This window comes from Eucalyptus grandis, chromosome 1 (genome assembly GCF_016545825.1).
Source record: "Eucalyptus grandis isolate ANBG69807.140 chromosome 1, ASM1654582v1, whole genome shotgun sequence".
NCBI lineage: Eukaryota > Viridiplantae > Streptophyta > Magnoliopsida > Myrtales > Myrtaceae > Eucalyptus > Eucalyptus grandis.
In genome coordinates this window covers 12103709-12125018 of record NC_052612.1, presented here as the reverse complement: position 1 = coordinate 12125018, position 21310 = coordinate 12103709, and the positions used below count along the sequence as shown (strand labels likewise).

At 42.5% G+C, this 21310-nt stretch overlaps 2 protein-coding genes and 1 pseudogene across 2 annotated transcripts; 1 reads left to right on the top strand and 2 right to left on the bottom strand.

The window, feature by feature from the left end:
* Nucleotides 1-1514: 1514 nt before the first annotated feature.
* Nucleotides 1515-3700, bottom strand: LOC104454320 (annotated as a pseudogene).
* Nucleotides 3701-6109: 2409 nt separating this feature from the next.
* Nucleotides 6110-8148, bottom strand: LOC104433513 (1-aminocyclopropane-1-carboxylate oxidase homolog 1). The gene is made up of 3 exons (XM_010046286.3): nt 7564-8148; nt 6842-7163; nt 6110-6685 (listed from the first exon to the last, which is right to left on the bottom strand). The coding sequence occupies exons 1-3, from the start codon at nt 8079-8081 to the stop codon at nt 6404-6406; spliced, it is 1122 nt and encodes a 373-aa protein (XP_010044588.2). The 5' UTR covers nt 8082-8148; the 3' UTR covers nt 6110-6403.
* Nucleotides 8149-8235: 87 nt separating this feature from the next.
* On the top strand, nt 8236-20612 carry LOC104433521 (Fanconi anemia group D2 protein homolog). Its single transcript, XM_010046300.3, has 32 exons — nt 8236-8240; nt 8947-9471; nt 9667-10117; nt 10555-10809; nt 10888-11100; nt 11178-11309; nt 11405-11534; nt 11638-11684; nt 11763-11864; nt 11986-12093; nt 12379-12521; nt 12606-12700; nt 12812-12890; nt 12976-13024; nt 13093-13173; nt 13779-13874; nt 13964-14067; nt 14892-15363; nt 17134-17169; nt 17251-17440; nt 17518-17651; nt 17737-17917; nt 18005-18237; nt 18412-18507; nt 18827-18916; nt 19002-19034; nt 19126-19275; nt 19377-19437; nt 19513-19568; nt 19666-19722; nt 19798-19918; nt 20144-20612. Exons 1-32 carry the CDS (start codon nt 8236-8238, stop codon nt 20296-20298), a joined length of 4680 nt encoding a protein of 1559 aa, XP_010044602.3. The 3' UTR covers nt 20299-20612.
* The last annotated feature ends 698 nt before the right edge of the window (nt 20613-21310 follow it).

The window sequence follows — 21310 nt, the reverse complement described above, 5'->3', positions numbered from 1 at the left end:
TTGGAATAGAAGGTAAGGTGTGTGCTAATGCATTAATTATGTTGTTTCAAATGCTTGTGATTATTATGTCATGTTGAGTGGTAAGATGATTTACTAATTTAAATCTAGAGATTTTATCTATTAGGCTTTGGCTCACTCCTTTATTTTTATTTTTTAGAAATGTAAGGTGGAGAGCTCACCGCCTATGCTTTTAGGTGTCTATGCATCACGGGTGTGATTATGAGACTATGGCTACGCATGATAACGCTTTTGTTCCGGGAAGAGTTTTTCAAAAAATAGTTCTTTTATATTTACATTCAGGAACAATTTTACGATAAAAGAACCTGTTTGATAACTATACAAAATTTCTACTATTGGAATAGAAAAAGAATAGAAATGTGTTTGGTAACGCAACAATTTCTTTTTTGTATTTATTCATTTTTTTATTTTTACGCATGGATCGCCGCCGTCGGCCAGCCGGTGATGGTGGTGTTTGGCGGCGACAACCAATGAAAGGCAACCGGCAGTGGCGGGCGAGCGGCGAGCAGCGACCGGTGACTGGCGGCGGCGGGCGGGACCGGTGATCGGCGGCAATGGGCAGCGATCGGCGACCGGTGACTGGTGGCTGACTAGCGGCAGCCGGCGACGGGCAATCGGCAGCGGCCGGCAGTGGGCGGTGGTTCCGGGTAGTTGACGATGGCGCGGCAAGAAAAAAGAAATAAAGAAAAGAAAAAGAAAATTAGCTTATTTCTAGAAATTGCTCTCGGGAGGCTGGAAGCAACTTTTTTTTGCTTCCGTTTCTGCTCAAATCTATTCAGGGCTAACTTTCTATTCTAAGAATAGAAAAATAACTTGGCGTTACTAAACGGGTTTCTGTTCTTTTTTTGTTCCGGGGAACAAAAGAACATAAACCATGAGAAACAGAAACGTTCTCATGCGCTAGCTATGTCTATACTTGAGTTGGATGCCTACTAAGTGTATGTCCACCATATGGGTCGACGAGGGACTCCTCGAGTGGATCCCTCACCATTTTGTTGCTTGGTACTTGAATCTCAAGGGTGATTTGATCAAACCATTGAGAGGCTTTGACAGTGAAGGCAACGAATCGTTGGGTGAGTTGTTGACCCGTAATAGGTAGTTTGTCTTTTGTACAAGCAAGTTTTGGGCAAGAGTAGTAATAAAGATAGGCAACCGTAACTCCTCCTAGGTCTTTTGTGTTTTTATGTGATATATGGAATAATATTCTGGATTTATAAATATGAAGTTGGCACAATGAGACATATGTCTAATTATTAACTAGTGGTGTTATGTATTTTGTGGTGCTTCCACATGTTATTAATTAAAGGAAAAATATAATTGGTAATGATACATGTAGCGCATGACGAGCCTTGGCGTCACACTACCATCAGCCGGCGAGGGCAAGACAACCCTTGCTAGTCATTGCCGATCCCTGTTGGCTGAAGTGGCCAAATTGAAGGTGAGTGATTTTGTGTTAGCGCTGCCACGCAGGAAGGTCAAACGCCGGCCAATTTAGATACATCTGAACTGCATTATTTTACATTTATATATAAGAATTCATATGTCACATTATTAATAACTCTCAGTGATCTAAACTCGACCTGTCAAAGATTACGAAAAGATGCTTATACGAAGACACGTGACGTCAACCCAATACAAGATGTTTGTCGGGAAATGCCAAATGCAAATTCACAACCTGAAGCTTGCTAGCGGAGAGATGGCGTCGAGCCTGTTTCCTGGCAGACCTTGGCGTGGTAGGACGAGAGATAACCTGGCGCCGTGGTCTCCCGGTAGAGCGGCGGGTTCTCTTCGGACACCAGCTCTTGATGGGTCCGTAGAGCTTCGTGGCCTGCTTTCGATTCCGAAATTCGTCCTGAAGAAGCTCGCGATCGAGACCCTCGGGCCTGCGGCTTTAGCCAGCACCCGGTGGCTCGCACTCTTGAACTTGTCATTCGAAATCAACTGTGCACGCAGAGCATCGACCCGAACAAGAACAGGAATCAGTTTCAGAAATTGAATGGCAGATATCATTTTAATGCAATTCCACGGGACCTGCTCTATGTGTTTTCTTCTTCCTTGGCTATATCTTATTCCAAACCTTCTTTCGGCCAGTATTTTCGGGTTTCTTTTGTATACGATTTTCACTTACGATTATGCTATGTCCCTAGCGTTGTTTACAGCATACGAGATCATACCAGTTGCAATTTCAGAGATCTGCAAAGCAACTCTATCCAATATGAGAAAACCATGAAACTTCCATCATTTCACGTCCTATAAAAAGCCAAATTCGCATCGAATGTGTGAAAATTGTGTGTGAGCGTGCGCACGATTGATCTGCTTTTCTTAATTAGCAAAGATGAGGCGATTACAGTAGGGGAAAAGATCAACTCATAATTAAAGGCTATAGCTTTAGCTTTGCTTGCCCGCATAAGGTCTCCGATGTTCACCAGCAAAGCTCCCTTCTGGGGAAGGACATTGACCCACTGATCCTCATGCCGGAACTGAAGGCTGCCCAGCTGATCCTGCAGGAGTATGGTCAGGAAGTCGCCGTCGTTGTGGGTGTTACATGCCATGGCTTGCTCTGGCTCGGGACACGGTGGATAGTACTGACACAAGAGGACTAGTCCCTCGCCGCAATGCATGTCCTTCAGGTGGTTCGGCTTCAGATCAAGTGCCTCTGATAGCAGCTCCAGCAACGTGAAGCCCAAGTCGTGCACTCGTTTGGAGAATTCGATCACAATGTCCCTGCAAGCAATGCCAAAAACAAGCACTTCAAAAGTCCTTTAAGTCTAACCAGAATCAAAGTAATGAATTAGGGTCTATCCTTAGGATTCATCGCCACGGGAAATCGAGAATTCGCCATTCTTGAGCATCGATACTGCTGTTTTAGAACAGGGTCTGGTTGAGTTCAGTCAGGCCGACAGGGTTCGACACTCGAGCTCGACTCGACTAGGTCGGGCTTGCTGATGTCCTGGCTCGAGCTCGAATTCGACCTCAGATTCTTGAAAGTGCAAAGACTAGAAGATACTATACTATCTTGCTATTTGCTGCATCTATAAACGCATCCATACGGTTTTCGATTGCTCGTACCTACACAATTCGGGCAATTCCTGAGGCTCCGGCGGGCTCGGCGCCATCTCGCAGATCAGAGTATCCCTCCAGTCCGCCGCCGCGATGTTGAACAGAGTGAAATTCGAGAAGTACATCACCTTCCTCCGCTTGTCGCGCGAGTACCAGTCCCTCCTGCTCTCGCTCTCGTGGAACCCCCGGACCCCTCCGATCATCTCCTCCAGCACGCCCTCCGGGATCCGTGGTTCACCACCTGGAACAACCCCCAGCCCTCGCACGCGCTCCGGACTCCTTCCACCACCCGCCGCCTGAGATCGCCGCCGCCGCCGCCGCCACCGCCGCCGCCGACGACGGCTCCGAGGTCGACAGTCAGGATCGCGAGGTCGACGCCGTCGGCCGATGACTTCCGAGCGTGGGTGAGGAAGGACGGGAGCTTGGAGACGCCGGAGTCGTAGAGGCCCTTGACGCCGAGCTTCGTGTCGTCGAAGAGCTTCCGGTCTTCGTCTGGCGGAGCGCGGCGGTGCTGGTCGCCGACATCGTCGCTTTGCTTTCCTGCTTCGACGAGCTGATCGGCGAAGTCCGCGGCGAAATTGCCGGATTGTGCGCTGCTGAGTAGGCACGACGACGACGTGCGTTATCATCATCAATTCATTATTTTTTAATAACTTTTATCACTAGTTTTTTTCTTCTTCTTTTTCAGTATTTTGGGTTTTTTTTTTTTTTTTTTTTTTTGGTCGGTAGTATTTTGGGTTTCTAAGGCTGTCGGAGGACACGATCTCTCCACACGTGTCCATACGAGCTTTTCGTTCATGCGATACGCACATGTAATTAGTAAAATATGAAGTTAAGATAGAAAAATGCAAGAATATTTAAACAATAGGCATCGAAATTATAAATCACATTCAGAAATGGTGAAATTGAAAGAATCGTACCGAGTTTGCCGCTCAATATCACTTTGCATTCTCTATTCTTATAATGCACATCTACATTGTCACTGCCATAATAAGGTTGTATGACCCTAGGTGAGCTTCATTAAGACTCCAGCGAGTCGGGAGGTAGATCTGAACTCCAACGTCACGAGTGACGAAGGTGGCATGACTGGTTATGTGACGTTGGCGTCACGTGACGTCTCACCGAAGTCTGTCTATCTCCTTCATCTTCGTGAACTCCCAGATCCATTGGGAAAAGATTAATATTCTTGAGGATAAAATCGGAATATGAAATTATTAGGGAGGGCAATTTGGGAAGAAAAAAAGTTAACTATTTTGGAACTTGCTTTTTCGAAAATGTTGAAAACTCAGGACCATTTGCCTTGGGTTTTCACCTATGATAATATTAGCATTTTTCCAAAGTAGTAAAAAAAAAAAAAATTGCCAAATGCTTGAACTTTTTTCTAATGGGCTTTTAGAGGCCAAGGTCCATTAGGAAAATTGAACCAAACTGAGCTAAATTGTGGGAAAAATATCAAAAAAGTTATAAATTAATTATATTTATGTCAATTTAGTTTTAAACCTTTTAATGGTATCAATTTAGGCATAATTCTTTTGACTTAATGTCAATTTAGTCATTATAACTAATTTTGGTCAAATATTATTGATGTGAAATAATTTTTAATAATATTTTAATTTCTGTTATTATTATTTTTCTCATTTCTTCTTCCTTTTGCCGGTGACCAACCACCGGCACAAGCAATGGCCAGCCTCGCCCTATTTGGCAAGGGAAAGCCCTCATCAAGCTAACCCTTGCCATGGCCCAATGGTCAATCATCTGTAAAAGGAAGAACAAAAAAAAAAAGAAAGAAAAAAATAATTATAAATAATTCACGTCAGTGTCGAACTTTTCGTAAGGCGGCGGACATCCGCGTCAACAACATCCAACTAGAATTAATCAGAAAGATTGAATTGGCACTAAATTAAAATGTTTATAATTAAATTTGCATTATTAAAAATTTTAAAACTAAATTGACATAAATCTGATAGATTTATAATTTTTCGGATACTCTTTCCCTAAATTGCCGTCCCTTTCCACTTGTTCTTAAATTGTCAACTACCAACGGGACCCCGCCCCCCTCTTTTTTTTTTTTTCTTTTATGTCACATTTTAGAACATTGAACTACCGATAAGGCCCCTGCGCCATGAGGGATTGGGGAATATTGGAAAGGAAGAAAAAAAGGACCGTCACTTTCAAGGCGGAAATTGTGGTCCCTTCAGCTGAAGATTTCTTATAGCGATTTGATCAGCATGCAAGCGCGTGTCGATTGGGATTAGCGTGGACGTTCTACACATCCATCGGATACGTTGAATGGAGAGCGTTTGTTGAGCTTCGCTAAAGTATAGGGATTACGGGATGCTTAGGTGGCATCGTGATTTCATGGAGTACGTGGGAGACCAAACTTAGCAATAAGAACGAAGGCCTGCCGTGGGTGAAGCCCGGCCGAGCGAGGGCGGGCCAGATTTGGCCCGGGCGAGGGCGAGCCTCAGTGAAGGCTTCCCTCGCCAAATTTGGTGAAGTTGGCCTTGGCCCCCAGCCCGCTCGTCCATGACTGGTCATTGACAAAATGAAAAAGAATGGAAAAATATAAAAAAAAATCTAAAAAATTAAAATATTATTAAAAATTATTCTTATCATTACTAGTTGCCCAACATCTACCTTATCAATATTTGGCCAAAATTAACCGGAAGGAATCAAAATGCGTATGATAAAATTGACACAATTAAAAGATTTATAATTAAATTGATATTAATGCAATAGTTTAAAAACTTTTCTAATACTTTTATGAGTTGCATCTAAGGGTTGCGGCTTAGGCTAGCCATCTTAAGGGCTGAGCCCTCACTTGAGAATGCAAGACCTTGGGATGCCCACTGAAGTTGTGGGACCTTAGGCGGCTTTCGTATGTGATCGCTCGACCCCAACCATGGCTTATTGACACTAGATCGGCTTGCTAATGATGAGATTGAGCTCGCTGCGGACATCACGCGAGGTTAAACAATGAAAATGGTGAGGCGAAAATCGGAATTTAGATAGTTTAGTAATGGCAAAGTTATAAGATAACAAATGTAGAACTTGCATTAGGTTAAGGGCTTTCGGAAATGCGGATTTCGGCACATAAGCCTTTGAAATTTTCTTGCCTAACACCACAATTTTAATACAAAGGCCTTTAGAGGTTTAAAGCCCATTTCAAATGCTGCGCCTAACGCAACCGATACTGATAGCTTCCCGCAATCACCATTTGATGAAACAGTAAATGCTCAAAAGTCCGAAGCAATATGTCGATCATACATTTCTAAAACCCCATATCACAGATACTCGTACTTGCACATGTCCATCGTCACTGTCCTCAGTCGTTTCGCAATCTGAAGCTCGCCAGCGGAGAGTCGGTGTCGAGCCTATTCTCCTCCCGGACTTTGGCGTAGTAGGATGCCAGATAACCCGGCACTGTGGTCTCCCGGTAGAGCGGCGGGTGCTCTTCCGATACCAGCTCTTCGATGGGTCCGTAGCGCTTCGAGGCCTGCTCGATCCCGAAGCTCGTCCTGAAGAAGCTCGCGATCGAGATCCTCGGGCCCTCGGCTTTAGCCAACACCCTATGGCTCACGCTCTTGAACTTGTCATTTGAAATCAGCTGCAAGCAGAGCATCCATCAAACGAAAAACAAGAATCAGTTCAAAGACTGATCGATAGAATTCGAGCCGAAGGAGTGAATATCTGTGTATGTGCGCGTGCGAGGGGTGCGGCTGTGCGGTTCGTGGTTATAGCCTGCAGCTTTAGCTTTGCTTGCCTGCATAAGATCTCCCATGTTCACTAGCAAAGCTCCTTTCTGGGGAGGAACATTTGCCCACCGATCCTCATGCCGGAACTGAAGGCCGCCCAGCCGATCCTGCAGGAGTATTGTCAGGAAGTTGCCGTCGTTGTGAGTGCTGCATCCCATGGCTCGCTCCGGCTCGGGACATGGCGGGTAGTAATGGCACAGGAGGACTAGTCCCTCGCCGCAGTGCATGTCCTTCAGGTGGCTCGGCTCAAGGCCGAGCGCCTCGGACAGCAGCTCCAACAATGTCATCCCCAAGCTGTGCACTCGTTCCGAGAATTCGATCACAATGTCCCTGCAAGCAATGCCAAAACAAGCACTTCTAAGTCCTGCACAGCAAGTAAAAGCCGAAAGTTTTCGCCGGCAAATCAAGAATTCGCCAATCTCAAGTATTGGCAGCGCAGTCCAGAACAGGGGATTAGTCGGGTTCGGTCAGGCCAACGGGATGCAGTCCTCAAGCTCGACTCCGGCTCGATCGGGCATGCTGATATCCTGGCCTCGAGCTGGATTTCTCGAGCTCGAGCATGGTCGACTTCACGAAGCTCGAATTCGACCTCAAATTCTTCAAATTGCAAGACTAAGTACTACATCATGTATCCATACGATCTTTGATTACTCGATTTGGCCGGTGAGTTATTTGAGAGCAATCTACAAGCCGGAGATCGAGTCAAGTAAACCGTTTTCGACGGCCGTACCTGCACGATTCCGGCAATTCATGCGGCTCCGGCGGGCTCGGGGCCATCTCGCAGACTAGCGTGTCCCTCCAATCCGCCGCCGCCACCTTCAACAGATTGAAGTTGGAGAAGTAGAGCACCTTCCTCCCCTTCTCCCGCGAGTACCACTCCCTCCTTCCCTCGCTCTCGTGGAACCTCCGCACCCCTCCGATCATCTCCTCCAGCGCGCCCTCCGGAATCCCGTGGTTCACCGCCTGGAACAACCCCCAGCCCTCGCACGCGCTCCGGACTTCCTCCACGGCCCTCCACCGGCGATCCCCCCCGCCGCCGCCGCCGCCGCCGCCGACGACGCCCCCGAGGTCGACGGTCGGGATCGCGACGTCGGCGGTGTCGGCCGTGGCCTCCCGGGGGGCGTGGACGAAGAAGGACGGGATCCGGGAGACGCCGGAGTCGGCGAGGCCCTTGACGCCGAGGCTCGCGTCGTCGAAGAGCTTCAGCTCCTCGTCTCGCCGGAGCGCGGCGGTGCTCGCCGCCGACATCTCCGCGCTCTCGCTTTCGCTTCGGCGAGCTGATCGGCGGAGTCCGTCGCGAAATGGTAATGGAGTCCGCTGCCGAGTAGGTGGCACGTGAGTCGTCACCGGTCAGTTCGTTTGACTTTTTTTTTTTAAATAAAAAAATTAATTTCGGGAGCGGATGAAGTGAGTGGAAAGAGTTTGTAATTATTAAAGAAAGTGGATGAAATTTTCTCACCTTTTATACTTTCCTTAATTTTGCATTTTCTATTTTCTCACCATTTGGGAGGTCAATTATAAGACTTCTTTTTCTCGCATTGAATCCGAAATTCAAATCGCCAATCAAAAGTTGTCATTTATAACTCCGGTCCTTGCATCATTGAGGTTTGAGAAATGAATTAATTTAACTAAAAGAGTAAATTTTAATTTTGAAATAATTCAACAATTTTCATAAACATTTTTTTTCGAGTGTTTAAATTTGTCTTGTGCATCATGCCACTTAGCAATTCTTCACAAGATTTTTTTTTCTTTTTTTAATAAATAATACAGGGTGTAAATATTAGACGTGATTACGTGCTTGGTATCTCATGAGCCCAAGGGTTCAGCCCAAACCACAAAGGCTTGGCGATTTTTTTTTAATTGTAGCTTTTTGGAAAATATTTAAAGGTATTTCTCTTTGTTTTCATGAATAAACTAAAGTTACTTTTGAGTAATTCAAGAAATTACCCACTCAAAAGTTGAATTTTTTTTTTTTTAATTTTCGAACAAGCCATGAACTAGCCATGGTCATCCTCGGGCCTTGGCCTTTGGCCCATAGTCACACTGGCCCAATTCGCTAGCAACCTGGGCCGAGTCGCCGACTCAGTGACTCGGGCACTTGCTTCGCTTCCAGCTCACACCGCTCGCGAGTGAAAAATTTTGGCGCCTTTTCTCTTCCCTTTCTCCCTCCGTCGCGAGAGTCCGGACCGAACCTCGTCGATTTCCGCGGCGGAGCCGCCGAAACCCTCCGCCGCCGGCGAGCTTCTCCTCCGCCCTCCGCCCTCCGCCATGGTGTTCCTGCACCAGCAAGGGCCTTCTCGGAAGAGACACCCTTCTTTCAACCCCCGTTTCCCCAGCCCAAGCCCCCCAAAACCGCCGCCGCCGGTGACGAGCCGCCGCCGGCGACTCCTCCGCCTCCGCCGTCTGCGGCGGCGAGCGAAGTGGCGGGCGCGTCGCCGGAGGAGAAAATGGTGTCCGTGCTGGCCGATGCGGGCTGCACGCTCCTGAACCGCGACGGCCCGCCCTGCCTCCCGTCCGACGTCCACAGGTTCCGCGCTCACCTCCAGCGCCTCCTCTCTTCTCCTTCCAACAACGCTCTGCGCTCCGATTTCGTCGCCGGATTCTCCGATCACGTTCAGTCTCCTAAGAATCTCCTCAGGTAAGGGCGTGTACTACAGTTTCCGTGAAGTTTTGTGCGATTATCTGTTGCGAATGGGTGCGGAGAGATCATCCGTTCCGAATTGGCGCGTGCGATTGGATGCGACTGGTTCTCAGGCATGTGTTTCGTTGTTGAATTTGAATGAGAATGGAAACCTAATCCGAGAAGTTCCACTGCTTTTCTCTCTGTTTTCAGGGTTCTCACAAGTTCAGATCATGGCGGTCTTTTGGCCACTAGAAGCAACAGCCTTGCTCGGAACCTCCTACTGGTCCCCTCAATTCAAGTTGATCTTCAGAACATACTCCTTGAGAAGCTTCCTGAATTCTTCGACGTGATCCCCCAACCCTCTGGGGCATCTTTGTCGCTCAAGGATGATGTTGCTCGGCTTATCATCAACCACTTTAGATGGCTTGATTTTATTGTTGATTCTAATTCGTTCGTTGATAAGTTGATGCAAGTCCTGTCCATTTGCCCCTTACATTTGAAGAAAGAGATTATTGGATCATTGCCTGAGATGATTGGTGAGCAGAACTATGATACTGTGGTCAATTCCCTGGAACAAATGCTTCAAGAGGACACAGCAATTATAGTGCCTGTCCTTGACTCTCTTTCCAATCTTCATTTGGATGATCAGTTGAAAGCTCAGGTAACATGTTTTGGCTTAGTCTTTGCTTTCTCTTCTGCCTCACTGTTGAGAAGATTTTGCAGAGAGTGATGTAATTGGAGTTTATAAGCCCATTTGGTTAGTGAGTGTTAGCCTCAAGCAGTTTCAGAGCGCTCAGTTGATGATTATCTTTCTTTATTGAGTGAAAATATTTCCATCTTATAATTATTTGTAGTCGCTGGAACGGTGTTGTGAATGATTGTTTCTGATCTGATCTCTTTTTGTCAGAGGAAAAATTTAGTTTGATGGATAAGAAAAATAGAATATTAGCAATTCTTGAAACAATTATCATGTGATGTTAGGCATCATTAATTGGAAGTAGTTGATGCAGAATTATGTAGTCCTCATTTGAAGTCAATCTTATGCATTTACTTCCAGACCACACCAATATGGAAATTGACACTCCTTTCCATTTGAAGGTTGTCACGATCGCATTATCGTGCCTTAGAACAATTGATGGAGAGCACATGCCCTTTTTACTTAGGTTTTTATTGCTTTCAGCAACGCCTGCAAATGTTCGAAGAATCATCTCACACATTCGTGAGCAGTTGAAATTTATTGGAGTATCCAATCATCATAGTGGCCAAAACAGGAAACTAAAGGGAAAGTCTGTTGCAGATGGCATTGAGGCCTCCATCCTCAATACATTGAGATTGGGCCTAAGATTTAAGAATGTAAGTTTCCTTTATTATAGTTTTTAGTAGTGTCACCATGTTATTCTGTGGAGCATTTCTTCACAGTTGTATTCACAGATTCTCTGCCAAGAAATTTTAAAAGAATTCAACAGCCTTAAGAGACCGCAGGATCACAAAGTCATTGACATATGGCTCATTATGGTCATGTACATGAATGGCGAGTCTGTCCAGAGAAGCATAAAAAAGATCTTCATGAGAAAGATTGTTGATGATTGCATTCCATTAGTGATGATAGAACAATGTCTCCATGGCCATGCAAGCCTAGTACAGGTGTGTTTTTCTGTAAGATTTGCATATCAGCTAAAGTTTTTGGCAGCTGTATTTGATTTTTTGCTGATATGTGATAGGACTACTTTCCATCATTTCTCTCTCTGTGCGAGTACATTTTGTCTTGCAAAGAACAAAAAGCAAGGACCTTTGGCATTCACATGTACACTTGTCTGTTTCAAGAAGTTGCGGATCCATATTCAAGGCAGGAAGTAAGAAGCTTCTAACAGATTTATAACTGCCTTTTGATGATAAGAATATATGCTAATGCATGTACCATCATAATCTTGGTCTTGTTTCTGTGCAGATTCTTGGAGCATTAGTTACTCATGTGGGAAGTGGTGTAAATCCTGAAGTTGGTTCTGCTTTGGAGACCATGAATTTACTGGTTGCAAAGCATCCTCTGGAGTTAATCCGACTTTCTTCTTATATAAACGGTATTAAAGCCACCTTTTATTTTACTTAAAACTTCTATTTCAATGGATGATGACTAGTTAAAACTTAAGATTTCTTTGATACACTTCATGGTGTCCTTCTCAGGTATCTTGGACTATTTGGAAGGATTTAGTATTGAAAACCTGTATAAGGTTGGCATTTGCTCTGATATGTTCTCAAGTCAGGCCTTGAATTATCTCTTATCCTTTAGAGACTTTCTCACATTGTAGGTGTATGAGGTTTTCAGCAATCTTGCACTATCAATCAGATCAAGTGGAGATTCATTGGGATCATCGTTTGCAAATGAGCTTCTGATAGTCGTTCGAAAGCAGGTATCATGGATTCGTTGATGCAAAAGGAAGACTACAAATGTTCTCTCTGTATATTTTGGTGTAACGATTGGATGAAATTGTGCCGATTGGTTGATTAATTGGTGGGCTTATAATTGGGTAGGTCAATCATCCAGATATGAATTACAAGAAGATGGGATTGATTGGAAGTTTGAAGATAGTTTCATGCATTGGCGATGCAAATAACATTCTCTCTCCAGATCCATCTCAGGTGCTACCTACTGCTGTTTCTTGACTTCTCCATCGCTTGTTGATACTGTTTAGACTCAAAAGTGACCAAGAATCTTGATTATACTTTCTTAAGAAGGGGGAGTAACCTACCTGAAAAAGAAAACTAAGAATTGAAACACAACTGCATATGTAAAACTTGCACATACAACATAGGGTAAACACCAGCAAGTACACGGTACCGCGTTCTTGCTGTGTAACTTGGAGAGATCCATGCTTTAACTCCATAATTCTATGATGTGTGACTTTTTATGGGATATTTTTGCAGAAGTCCAATGTTGCGGAGGCCTTGGAGCTCTTGGAAACATGTTTAAAGTCCTGCAAACAATTGGCCTTGCCACTGACCCTCTTTTATGATGAAATGACTGCCCTGTTGAATCAAAGAAATCTGCACCCAGCAATTATGGAATGGTGAAATTATGTTCTGAGTTGATTTAGCCGTTTATTTTGGCTTAAAAAATATATTGGGGCATTACCTACCTGTACTTGTTGTAGGATTGGTAAAAATGCTGGAGAATTAGAATCTACATATCTTTTGGATCTTGAAGATGGCAAGTTGCCTCTGAATGATTCCTATGGCGGATTAGAAGGTGAATAGAGTACTGCACTATGAGAAATTTGCTTGACAACAGAAATTTGTAAACTTGTTGGAGAAAAGATAGTTGCAGATTCACAGCTTCTTCTCTCACTTCCCTTTGTAGGGGAACTATGGATGAACTTGGATGGTGATATATCTCCGATATGCGTGAACATTTTGCCTTTGACTTCCTCATCATTGCAGTTATGTCAGTTTGATGCCTTACTTTCCTCTTCGTGAAAGTCTCTTGGTAATTTTTCTTGACACTGTCATTTCTTGTTGTTGCAGGTCTCCTCTACTGCAGATTCTCCCTGCCAACATTCTCTTACTTTCTACAGTAAGTGCTTGTTCTTTCAACCAATTTGAAGAGCTTTGTATTCTCGCATTATACAGTTTCTGTTGCAGGTTGAAAGATCAACAAATCAAGGATCTCTTGGAGGGATTGATGCACTCCTTGGATGTCCCTTGCACCTTCCTTCCTCTAAGGTAATACTACAATGTGCCACCCTGTAATTATGTTTGATCAACTTACAATCTTTATTGAGATGAAAAAGTAAACATTGACGGAGGAATTATGCACGCCTTCAATTTTCCTCACAAGAGTGGGGTGGTTTGGAAAATCTCTCTGTTACTTGTGATCTTATTTTAGCAAAGAAGGGTTTTTTTTGGGTATAACAAAGCAGGGGATCCCCGTTGATGACCTTTACCATGTAACAACACCAGACCATCGAGAACAAAGAAGGTTAACCGGCCGATTTTTTTTTTTTTTCCCCATGTCCTTGGATGCTAATTTTGTGAATCCCCTTTACTTGACCTATGGGGGGATAGGAAAAGGAAACCTCTATTACTTGCCCCATGGACGAGAGGAAAAGGAATTGTCTGGTCCCTGAAATATTGCATATGTATGCGGAGGAAGGAGGCTCTTTCCGATGATCCATTACTATGTCAGAGAAAGCACCCTAAATATCAACTTTAATTTGTGGTATTTCCAATGTGTTACTATGTTCACTTACTTTGCTCCATTTATGTTGCTTGCTGTCGTAGCTAGATTGTTTTAGGTCTAACATGCATTTTGACTACCTTGATGCCAGTATTTCTCCAAAGCTGTGTGGCAGTCTCTCACAGGAAAGCAGAAGCAGATAGTGTGCCTCTCACTCTATTATGCGGCTAACTGGATTAGAGAACTGGTATATAAAGTTTAATGTCATCCCTCAACCCTTACAGTTTAACATTAAATTTGGTGCATAGCCTGTATTAATTGTTTTGTCTCATGTAGCTCAATGCTTTCTCCTCACAAGTCGGTGGAAAATTTGAATGTACTTCTCAAGCTACAAAAGAGGATATAATCAACAAATTGCTGAAGCGATTGAGGAACCTAGTGTATGTACCTCTTTCACAACTTTTCATGCTCTGTACAGCTGCTCCTTTGGTTCTCAAACTCGCTGTGCCAAGTGATTTTATGTTTATTTTTTGATTGAAGGTAAGAGCCATGGTTTTTAAAATCTCAATTTAAATCTTAAAAGCTTACGATTAACCATTTTGAACACATTGAACGATCTAAATCCATGTTAAACTTTTATTAGAATCTAGATTTAAATCATCTAATCTTTTAAAGGCTACATCTTTAGTGAAGACTTGAAAGAGTGTACAAAATGGCTCCATTAAGCTAATTGGGGTTTTTGGGTGTCTTTCATGCTCTATAAATGGAGCCATCTTATGTACTTTCATCAAGTCATTCGGCAAAGATGTAGCCTTTGAATGTTCTCTCTCTCCCTTTCTCTTGAACATCCAAACACAGTGAAAGAGACCTGAGAGGCTTGTGCGATAGCACCTGATACATGAACTTTGAATGGCAAATGGGTATAATTCCTGAGGGCAAGAGTAAAATAAAGCACAGATAGACTATTGTGGATTGTAGTCCGTAAAGTTTTCTATTTGGTAATTGATGCTTTTGTTGCCATGTCTTCCTTTCCGACAACTGTATTGTCTATGCAGGGATGATAATTAATACTATCTTGGATTTAGATTTTGGCCTCCTCGTTCTGAAGTTTTATATGACAAGCACATGGTGTCTCACGGATGTTGTTATTAAAATTTTTGTTCTCTGTTTCTTAGATTTTAAGCATGAGAGTGGTGTTACTTAAAATTGTTGAGTGTTTAATTTAAGAGGGAATGAGTTTCATTCTTAAATTTTGGTGATCTAGATTTTTGGAGAGCCTGTTAAACTATCACTTAGAGTCTTACCCACTATGCCTGCCGGAGCTCCATCTTCACTTAGAGCAGCCCAAGTCTTCAAATTTAAGCCAACTTTATCCAGTTGGACATCTGGAAAAGAAGAATGAGCTGAAGAGAGCACATGATCTCACTAATCCAAACAAGTGCAAAAAACTGACTGACACTGAACCAAGTTCATGCACCGATAGAAAGCTTCATCAGCCCACTATAGTGGATGTGTTAAAGAAGGCAAGAGTAACGACAAGCCAAGAAGTGCAAAATGATGATTCTTCAAGTCCACACATGAATGGAGGGAGAACTACATTGGAAGATCAGCATCCTCATGATTCTGATGAGACATTAACCCTAGAAATTTCTGCAGCTACTACAGTTCTGGAACTGCAGAGATCCAAGTTTAGACCACTTCTGCTTCAGTGTTACTCCATTTTGGCATTCTCAAAGGTACGATGAATGGAATTTGTCCTTTATGTTTCTGTTTGCAAGCTAAACTATTGCGTCTATTTCTATATCTTAGTCATTAACACCTTTTTTGCATTCTACTTTCTTGAAAATTTTGCAATGGCTTAAAGAAGTGACATTGGATTGCAAGTACTTGGACGAAATCTTGGTATTGTTCGAATCTTGTGGCAGTTTGTCCCCATTGTTCCTTTCTTTTATGTAGGTAATCAAACGGATAATTCTACATGTCACCAGAAAAGTTTTTTAACTGTCTATGTTCTCTCATTCATCAAATATAAATTGCATGTTCTAATTTGCATGAGATGCCACTTTTTCTGTCCTATCATATTTCTATCGTGGGTGACAAGTAGTTTACTGTACTTACCAAGGAAGTTTTAAGGCTAATCATAGATTATGTAGAATTGGTAAAATGAGTTGGGATCACTTTATGGAGTGGTATCACTTAACAAAAAATTGATTGCCATTTAAAAGTAGCACATATGGAAAGTGCTGGCTATTTAGCTAGTGAATGCCTATGGTTGTAGTGCCAATTACTTGGGTAGGATCCTTGCCTTCATTTAGGTGGAGATGAATTGTAGAGAAGGAAGCTACTTCTTTCTGGATAGCTTAAGCAAGCTGAACCAACCATAACAAATATGTGAGGAAGAGCAGCAACAATAAAATTATCATGGTGGAGATGAAAGCAATGGCACGGATGTCGAGTATATGACCATGAGATAAACCAAGAAGGTGGAAGGGGCTGGCAAATATGTCTCTTTCTATGCTCTCTACGAGTTTCAAAATGCATAGTGTTCAACTGTTCCAGAATTGAAGAGCAATTGAAATGCCAAAAATGTAGGAGGAAGCAAGATTGACATTGAGGTGGCCAGGGGAGTAACTTGACCTTACTTGTGAAAGTAGCATGCTGCATCTAATAAATAGGGCCTAACACCACCCTATTGGATGCACACATGTGGCCAGTTCTGAGAGATGTGCATTTCAGAAGATCCTTGTTACATAAAAAAAATAATGCTTGAGCTGACATATGTCGATGACTTTCCCTTAATTTGGATGGCCGGTTCTATTGTTTTATATTTATACAACTGTTGAGCCCATGGGGCCTCCCTTTCAGGTGTGAAACCTTTGTACCTTTTGGAGAAGGGAACCATCCAGATTGACAGAGCTCAAAATCAGCCTTAGTACAGTAAAGTTGGATGAAATTTGGTAGATGGTGATAGATCAGCCAATTGATTTTAAAATTACATGGATGTGATCCTTTCACTGGTTCCCCCCCCTCTTCTCTCATACACGCAAACTGGATCAGTTATAAGATTATATGTTGCAGGGTTATTCTTTTTTTGAGGTTAAGCACAGACGCTAGGCATTCTTTGGATTAGGTTGTCAAGGTTATGAGTGTAGCCAAACTTGCTGATGCATGATTTTTTTTTTCTTTTTAAGATTTGCTCTTGGAAATGGAATCATGTCCTCACTATGTGCTTTTATGAATTTGGTATCCTGAGGCTGTGGTGGAAAATTGGTGCATACTATCATGAGATAGATGGTGACTTTTTCAAAGATACTGTCTAGTTTATTTTTAAGATATCAACTTTCAGTGGCATATATATAACAAGAAGTTATATTGTTGTAATGTTGCAAAGATCCTTGTAGTATATTTGTTGAATTGCACATTTACAAGATTAGAGTAATTGCCTACTTGGTTGTACATGTGATAGGCTCTTTTAATAATGGCTATTCATGTCTTCTAAATTGCAGAAAGAGGAGACCTGTTGCTCAGATCCCATGGCTGAGGTACCTTATCAACCTAGACTTGCTGCTTTTCTTTCAAGTTATGATCCTTACTAGTTTCCCGAGTTGATTATCTTCTTTCAGTTACCCCTTTATCTGTTCCTTCTGAGAGATCTTCATAAGAAGCTGGATTACTTCAATACTAAATGCAATGGCTTGAGTGCTGCATCTGGATTTGCTGGTTTTACCTTGGAAGAGTTCTTAAATAATATCAGACCACTCTTTCCTTCTCTGAAGAGGCATTTAGATAGAGCAATGAGTATCCTTGGAGAAGGTATGTATGCCCACTCTAGTTGGTTGAGATCTTTCCTTGTGACAATGTTCTTAAAATTTTAAGAAAATATTTTCCAGGTGATAACAATTGCAGAGGACACTGGGAAAATCAGAGCATTAATGCTGGGAATCCAAATCTTCCTGATTGTGTGCTCACAGTGACTTCAGCGACAACTTTGGTTATAAAGGAAGTACTTCATTGTCTTAGTGAGGTAGGTCTTTATGCTCGTTGGCTCATCATCTTTTGTGATCAATGCATGCCTGGCTTGTCTTAATACCATATAATGGAAATGGCAGATACTAAATCTTCCAGATTTTCAAAGGGACACAACAATCCTTTCAGATTTGCTACGTGCTTTTCAGCCAATTGAAATGAAGGAAAGTAATATTTCAAGCATGCAGCCCCATCCGTTGCCTGGGAGCATAGAACACTTATATTGTGGTGCTTATTCATTTCTGGAGAACATTTTGGACATGGGTTTGTCGTCCATCCTTTGTTTTGTTTCATTTTGTATTTGGATACTTTTGTCGGTCCAAATTGCTAAGAAATATCTCCTTCCTGCAGCCTGCTCCTTTTCCTTCATGGCAGCATCAGAAACTCTTCTTACGCTTGAAGCAGCTCTGACCTCAGCCCAGAATCTTAACATTAAGTCGACTGGGGCAAACTGTAAATTTCTACAGTCAGGATTCAATCAGGAAGTACTTCTAAACCTGCGTAGAAGACTTGGAACTTCTGCTGAGAAGATTCTAAAGCATAGATGGGATGTTGAGAATGTGGAGAACAGTTGGAAGAGTAAAGTAAGACTATCCCCATTATGCCATCTCCCTTTACTTCAAAGTTAGATTTTAGTGATGACCACAACATGGCAACAAATTGCATATGGTCCTCGCTCTGTTAGGAGTGTGACTTAGCTTCCAGATTTTCTCAGAAATAGTCACATATTTTGTATGATATACCTTTCCTATCAGCAGGGAGACCGAGTACAGAAGGTTTTGCACGTTTACTTGGAGAACAGTGAATCTACATCCGAAGTGCTAAATGAACTCGCCCTCTCTGTGTTGCCGCAGGTGAATAAAAATACTCTGCAGCACATTTGAAATGGTTATTTAGTTGGAAGATGGATGGCTACCAATATAGGCATTTCCTTTGGTCGAAAAATAGGCATTTTATAAGTGGCTGTTTAAAGTGCTTAAATTTGTTGTTGTTTCTTTTGGCCGAAGCTTCAAGTTCTTGATAAAAATGCCCTCCAGAGACTAAATTTAGTCTCCATCAAGAGCAAAAGTGTTGAGAATCTGACTTGGCTCAGGTTATGAATAGACTTTCTAGACAAACTTGTTTATAAATGCTGCTTTGCCCTGATATTCAATATGAATGCTTCTTTATTAGGCCTTGGTGTGCAAAACGGCCGAAGACGATTTGCTTCATGGCTTCGCATCCTTGTGCTCTGCGACATTTCATGTGTGGTACCGGGTTTTGGTAAGAAATCTGATTCCTGTTATACATCTGGTAATTAACCATGCATTTTTGGGAAGTTTTCTTACAGAGGGTGCTACTCGTGCAGCATGAAGTCAACCTTACTCGATTCAATGCTTTGGTGAGTTCCAAGTAAAAAATTTGAACACTAGTTTATAATTTATGCCAATTTATTTAATATGCCTTTATTTTTGTCCTCTAATGTGACTCAGGTTAAAGAAGTTGGTCTTAGGAGTAAACCAGATGCAGGTAAACTGGGAAATGATGCCAAACATGATGTCATAAGAGGACTTCTTATTAAATTGCTGGACCCTGTGAATGTGGTTGTATCCCTAGTTAGTATGTGCAGGACATGTGACAAGGTAAGCAGGCTGCAGATAATAATTAGTGTTTCCCCCTATTTAGGGGAAAGAACTTGATTTTAACTGTTGCATTGAATTGACTAAGAGAGACAATTGGGTAGGTGACTATGCATGCTATGGCTGTCAAATATGGTGGGAAGTTTGTCGATTCTTTTCTTAAAGGTAAATAATGATTTTTGACTGCTTTAATTGTTGTTATAAGTGCTTTTTCTACTGAGCTCTGAACTGTCTTCCCAGTTTTTGAGTTTTTGGAGGTGCAGTTTCAAGAGCACCAAGAACCTGTGATACAGCTGGTGAGATTCAATGCTTTAGATGTACTTGGCTACTTTGATGATACAAACTGGATAAAAGTCTGAGCTGCAGTCACTATACTTTTTATTAATGACCAAGGTAAAAGAGCTCCAGAAGGCCACAAGGACATTGCAGACACTGTGCTCTGAAGCAAAGGTTGGCATTGCTTCCTCATTTTGGTCAGGCAAAATCATTTTCACTTGAATGCTAATGTTTCTGTGTTCTTGTAAGGGTTTGAAACAAATGTCTGTCACCACCAAAATTCCTGCTACGAAAAGGTCTCTAGAGCGACTTTTATTTCGTGTCAAGGCTCTTCTCCACAATTCATCAAGTGGATGCGCATTTTGGATGGGTATGCAAAATCATCCTAGTCTCGCTGCATTAGAATATTTTCTTATTCTCTAATGTTCACACTAATGACTGGAGGTTTTGTACATTTGCAATGACCTTTTTAATCGTTTTATTCTGAAGAATCACTACTGATCTTTCAGTCGCCGATATGGTTTTCTCTAAATGGCAAAAAACTCACTATGCATAACCTCTTGCTGCTATTCACATCTTCCCCTCTGCTTGACAGGTAATTTGAAACATAAAGACTTGGCAGGCCAGGTTGTGAGCTCCCAGGCCTACATCGATGATCGAGACTTCAGTGTCGGTGAAGATGCGAGGGAAGAAAATGCAGATGAGCCTCCTGTAGGGGAGCCAGATGAAGAAACAGAAGAACAAGGGTAAAAAGCAAGCAACGCCTTAATGTCACGAGCTGCGGATGGATCAACCGCGCAAACTGAAGGTTTTTGTTGTTTACCGTGTTCCATTTATTTTGGCGGCATCTGTATATAATTGCAGAAGGGCGGCTGTTGTATGTTGTCCGCATCCTGGTGTAATTGATTTTCAGCTTGCATGGGGTTTTGCCCTCTCGCAAGGCTATTATTATTATTATTATTTTTTAAATTTCTCTGGCATTTCATTAAGATAAGTGTATCAATATAATGGTAGGGTGACATAATTTTCCCTTTTTAGGTAATTTATTAACCTTTTCCATTTAATAGTGCGGGGAAAAGGAAGTGTGATAACTCTTGTGGCGCTCAATTGAGGGTTATAATTTTCGTACGACTTTGTTAACAGCTAAAGTTTTTGAGTGATAACTTGAAAAGTTATGGTATTTAAGTCAATGTTTTTAAAAGTCCTGGTATTCAAGGGATTGATTGAGAAGTTATGATATTCAGGTAAACGTGCAATATGAAAGTTATGTTCCTTGTCTTGCTTTATATTGCAGTTCGCGAGTAACTCATGCTTCGTGCGCAACACCAAATGTGTGTGAATACATGTTCTCAAGTTATGAACGCCCCAGTTGTTTTGCAAATAATTAACTCCCACTGCATTCAGCAACATGATTACAACCCAAAAAGCTTTTTCGACACTACAAGTCACTGTGCTTCCTAGCATCAGATAATCGAGGAATAAAAGAGACATATTTTGTGGTCAGCGGTCAGTACGGCATCACTTGAGTTTGTTCAGTACCAGCAGTTGTACTTCCAAACCACCATGGTCTTTGTAACGCCCGGTATAGAGGGGTATAAAGGGATGGGAGTGTAGCTTCGCCTAAAAAATGGTGGAAAGGGCGGAAATGAACCGAATCTTGTATCGTCTAGAGATGGTGAGGTAATACCTTATATAAGGAGTAGTATTAGTCTTAACTACCAACGATATCTTTTTGGTGAAGCCCAAAGTAACAAAACGCATG